Source organism: Octopus bimaculoides, chromosome 16 (genome assembly GCF_001194135.2).
Source record: "Octopus bimaculoides isolate UCB-OBI-ISO-001 chromosome 16, ASM119413v2, whole genome shotgun sequence".
NCBI classification, from domain to species: Eukaryota; Metazoa; Mollusca; class Cephalopoda; order Octopoda; family Octopodidae; genus Octopus; species Octopus bimaculoides.
The window spans coordinates 16,359,151-16,364,347 of NC_068996.1; the positions used below are offsets into that span (position 1 = coordinate 16,359,151).

Sequence of the window (5,197 nt, forward strand, 5' to 3'; positions counted from 1 at the left end):
GTTTTCAAAGGGCTGGTATGTGCAACCTGATCACCTCTGACGATCAAACTCCCAACCCATGCGTTCCCGTAGCGACACTGATTCTGCAGAAGTGGGTTGGGTGTGAAATCCGGCTTTGTGCAGCTTCCGGTGAACAGTTTTTGTCGAAACTGGGTTCTCGAAGTGGTCATTAAGCTCTGCAGTAATTTTAGGAGTCGTACTTTTGTGATCCTTTCTAACAATTCGCGTAAGAGTCCAACAGTCCCTATCTGAAAGTTTTGGTTTTCTTCCGCAGTTTTGTTTCGACGAGGAAGTTTTTTCCTCTTTCTCAAAGGCTGTCATTACTTTTGAGACAGTACTTCTTGATACACGAAACATTTCAGCTGTTTTCGTTACGCTAGCGCTTGCCATACGAGCACCAGCAATTTGACCTCTTTGAAAGACCGATAGATCTGTCATTTTAATGAATTTTGATTACCTTTTTCTGATGATATCTGAAAAGAAACAGCAATTTTAGCAAAACATATTAAGCAAAACAAATAATAAATTTAAAAAAAACATAAAAATAACAAGCTTTTGACAGTTTTATAGATATTTCAAAATTATCATGCTATGATTGTAAGTGTTTCCATTATTTTGTTCAACTCCTGTATATGTATATATGTATATGTATATATGTATATGTATATATGTATATGTATATATGTATATGTATATATGTATATGTATATACATGTGTGTGTGAGTGTGTGTGTATGTATATATGTATATTATGTCTGTGTCTATGTGTGTGTACATGCATACATACATACATATATGCATGCAAGAATACATACATACATACATACATACATACATACACACATACATACATACACACATACATACACGTATAAGCACATAAATGCAAAATAAGGTGGAAAAAAAAATACTCGAATGCCGGAGGTAGAGTAATATGCTTTTTATTAAGGCTGCAAAAACATCACAAAGAATGTTTCTCAGAGTTTTACGTTCCCACCACTTTTTAATGTGTTTGTTCAGCTTCAATAATAAAAAAAAATGGGTTTGTGTGTGTGTGTGTGTGTGTGTGTGTGTATGTGTGTGTGTGTGTGTGTGTGTGTGTGTGTGTGTGTGTGTGTGTGTGTGTGTGTGTGTAGTTTTGACAACCAGTGTTGGTGCGTTTGACTCTTCGGAACTTAGCAGTTCGGCAAAGATACCTGTAAAATAAGTACTAGGCTTAAAGAAAAAGCAAAAAAATAGCTACTGAGGTCGATTCATTCAACTAAAAATTCTTCATATCGACCCCGAACGGATTAAATGCAAAGTCGACCTCGGCAGAATTTGAACTCAGGACAGAGAGTCGGATGAAATGCTGATAAGCATTTTGCCCGGCGTGCTAGCGATTTCTACCAGTTCCTACAACAGCAAAAACATCAGCAATAATAATGGTTTCAAATTTCGGCAGAAGGCCACCAATTTTGGCAGAAGTGGTCAATTATGTCGACCTCAGTGTATAACTGGTACTTATTTTATCCACACTGAAAGGATCAAAAGGAAAATCAACTTGCTAATGCATTTTGCGCAGCGTGCTAACGATTCTACGACTTAGTTGTTCGAAAAACTATTTTTATATTTATATCTACGCTACTGTAAGAGTTCTCTCCCCTAACAAGTAGAAAAATCGACATCAAACAAGGGGGAAGAAATCATTCTTCCTGGGTTGTTTCCCCTTGTAAAGAACTTGTTTAATCTTAAAGTTCATGCGTCGATTCGTTCGATTAAAAATTGTTCAAGTCGGTGCCCCAGCATGGCCACAGTGTAATGACTGAAAAGAGCAAAAGATGAATGGTAACCTTGTTGATGATGAGGCTGAGATAATCGCGGTTTTATTACACTTTTGTTCATTGATTGCATCTTTCAGTTTCATGAGACAACCACTGCGCTGGTCACTTATTCATTTGCTGAAACACAAAGTATTGCTAACGAATGCAGCCTGCGCCCAGCTCTCTCTCCTTCCTTTTCTGTGCTACCTCTGCTCAGCGAAGGATCATACTTTACAATATTTCGAGAGTTTTATGTATAAGAAATTTAATTTATACAGCTAGAGTACACGAAAACCGAAATAAAGAGTGGAGAGACGAAAAGAAGAACACTAGGATTTTTTAGTCTGAATAAAAGATGGAATGGTCATGGCTGGAACGTCTTTTGATTACAGGTATTCTGGATCAGAGCAGATCTGAGCCTAAATAATAGCTACGGTATATAATAAATTTTGATACGTATACTAACAACAATGGTGTACCGAAACTAGTGAGTTTCTGAATAGTCGTCCGACCTAATGGAATTAGTAGCCAAATCTCCCTCAAGCCACAGATACAGTCTTAACAAGACACATGGTAAAATATTGTCCATTATATCCCCAAGAAGATGGAATGGTCATATTTCAAATACATTTACGCATTGGTCTGCTGGACCAGGACTCGCCTGGGACTAAATAGCGACTACATCCACTGATGCTATTATACCATGCCTGAAGATAATGTTGTCCTAAAGGTATTATGTCCGAATATATAGGACGGTGGCAAATGGAACATCTCTGATCATAAATTTTCGGGATCTAGACTGACCTAGGGTTAAATGGTAAGCAAAAAAAGGGGGAAAAAATGTTTGCTTCCCAATCACATAGTTCCAGGTTCAGTCCCATTGCGTGTACCTAGAGTATATGTTTTCTACTATAGATTCTACGACACAAGAGTAGATTTGGAGACGGAAACTGAAAGAAGCCCGTCATACACACACACACACATATATATATATATAAGTTTTGGTGAGTCCGAGACCATAGTAAAAATTATTTAACCAAGGTGCCACGCAGTGGGACTGAACCCGCACCCATGTGATTGAGAAACAAGCTTCGTACCACACAGACACGTTTTATTTACTACACATAAGGTTTTCGTTGTTGGCCTTTGTTGAAGAATAAAAATAACATTTGTTCACACAAGGAGAAATAAAGCTCTGGGTTCTACGACAAATTAGCCGGCACAGGTGAAGGGTATTTTTTTTTAAAAGAAATTTGTTCTCAACCTTGACCCGATTGTAATTAAGGTTACTAATAAAATATTTGGATAAGGTTTAGTGTTTAACAATCAATATACTTTTCTCTGTTGGATTCCAAGTCAACTTTTATCACACTAAAATCCAATTTGATAATTTTCAAATTTCGAAAAACGATGTCTAAAATGGGGTAAAAGTATTCCTGACTAACTTCAATAATTTTTTCTCTTTAACTGCTTGGTGCGTAAATATATCGGGAAAAGAACCACTCCAGCAGATCGTGAAGAAGGTAAAGAGAATATCTTGTTGAGTTTTTTCTTTTTTATATTTAGTCGAGTTTCGTTAATTTCAAAATTTCGTACTGTAACGTCTTTAATCCTTCACTTACCCTAGGACGCTGGGTGTGTCTCGGCAAGTGATTGTAAAAATCATGCAGATTAAAAGTAAATAATAATAATAATAATAATAATAATAATAATAATAATAATAATAATAATAATAATAATAATATATGCTCTGATGCAGTACCAAGCACTGGCTCTCATGGGTTCTGATCTTAATTGATTGGAAGTGTTATCATGTACAATGTTTTGTCTTGGTATAAAAGATGGGTTACAGCAAATATTGTCAGTTGTTTGGAAATATGGGATGCGATGACGAGTTGCGCGTGGGGATAAATTGCCTGGTTTGAATGGTCTGACCTATGAGCTTTACTTCTAGATCCCAGATTTGTTTGGCAGTCTTGTAGCAGATATCTACCGCAACTGGCAGCAGAACAGAAAAATGCTCAATTCTGTGATTCGAGGAGCAGTGTCGTTGCTAAGAAAGGTGTTAGTGAAGAGGCTGGCGCTTATTATCAAGGAACTGATTGGTGATGCGCAAACAGTCGCGATGCCAAGTAGACACATTCACGACAACCTCTACTTCATGCGATACATGATAAACATGGTGGGTAAGGAAGCTGGCATGGGTGGAGCTGTGATCAATTTGGATTAATCTAAAGATTTCCACAGGCTTGACTACTGATACAACAAAATTTGAAATCGATATCTTGATTATTAGCCACCGGGCAAAATGCTTAAAAGCATTTCGACCGTCTTCATGTTCTAAGTTCGAATTCTACCGAGGTCGACTTTGCCTTTCATCTTTTATGGGTCGATAGAATAAGTACCAGTTGGAAATTTTTTCGTTTTCTTCCAAACATAAATCGGATCTTTTCTGTTTTGCTGTGCGTGTGGAAAGTTTGGAGAAAATTTTAAAATTTTGTGTGATGGTGTAATTTTCCATACTGAATCTCAGAGGATAATTCACTTTTCCCAGAAAATATTTTTTTTAATGTTAGAGGTGTGAAAATTTGCTCATTATTATAGCCGATTTTCAAATGTTTTACTTCTTTTTTAAAAATACATACTTTGCGAATGAAAAAAAAAAAAAAGATCCCTATTAGTGATTATAATGGGTATAACAGAGTTAGTGTTATTAGTATTAGTAATTCTATTAGTATTAGCATTGGCTTCAGCCGTGCACATAGCTCCCTCGGAAGCGGAGATTATAGTATCTAGGTCCAAGCTTTATAGTATTAGGGCTAGGGGTGTTGTTTATGTTATTGCGTGCAGCGTTAGTGCTTTCGTTGTATAGATCTTTACTCTTTTACTTGTTTCAGTCATTTGACTACGGCCATGCTGGAGCACTGCCTTTAGTCGAGCAAATCGACCCCATTGTGACGTGGGAAGTTAGAGTCCACTATTTGAAAGAAGGTTTTGACAAGGCCTTTAACGTTTAAAGCGAATGGGAGTATGTACCAGAGAATCGATCTCCCACCACTTTTATTTGGCAAATTAGGGGAAGTGTAATTCCTGGTATATGTCAGAGGAGAGGTGTAGGATTCTATGTTTAAATGCTTAGATCGAGTATTAAACGTGTGAGTTCTAGGCGAATGAGATGGTCTTATATGAGGTCCTTCTAAGTTTCTGGTGGTGGTGCTAGTATGTCTATCTATAGTGCCTTAGGTGTCTTGTCTATCTATAGTGTCTTAGGTGTCTTGTCTATTATAGCGTCTTAGGTGTCTTGTCTATCTATAGCGTCTTAGGTGTCTTGTCTATCTATAGCGTCTTAGGTGTCTTGTCTATCTATAGTGTCTTAGGTGTTTTGTCTATCTATC

The 5,197-nt window shown here is 37.1% G+C and overlaps 1 protein-coding gene across 1 annotated transcript in view; it reads left to right on the top strand.

Moving 5' to 3' along the window:
• Positions 1-4,491: 4,491 nt before the first annotated feature.
• Positions 4,492-5,197, top strand: part of LOC128249616 (uncharacterized) — a 9,127-nt gene continuing 8,421 nt past the window's right edge. Inside the window, exons 1-2 of the mRNA XM_052973686.1 lie at positions 4,492-4,505; positions 5,091-5,179. Coding sequence (XP_052829646.1) covers positions 4,492-4,505; positions 5,091-5,179 — 103 coding nt within the window. The remainder of the gene's footprint in view (positions 4,506-5,090; positions 5,180-5,197) is intronic.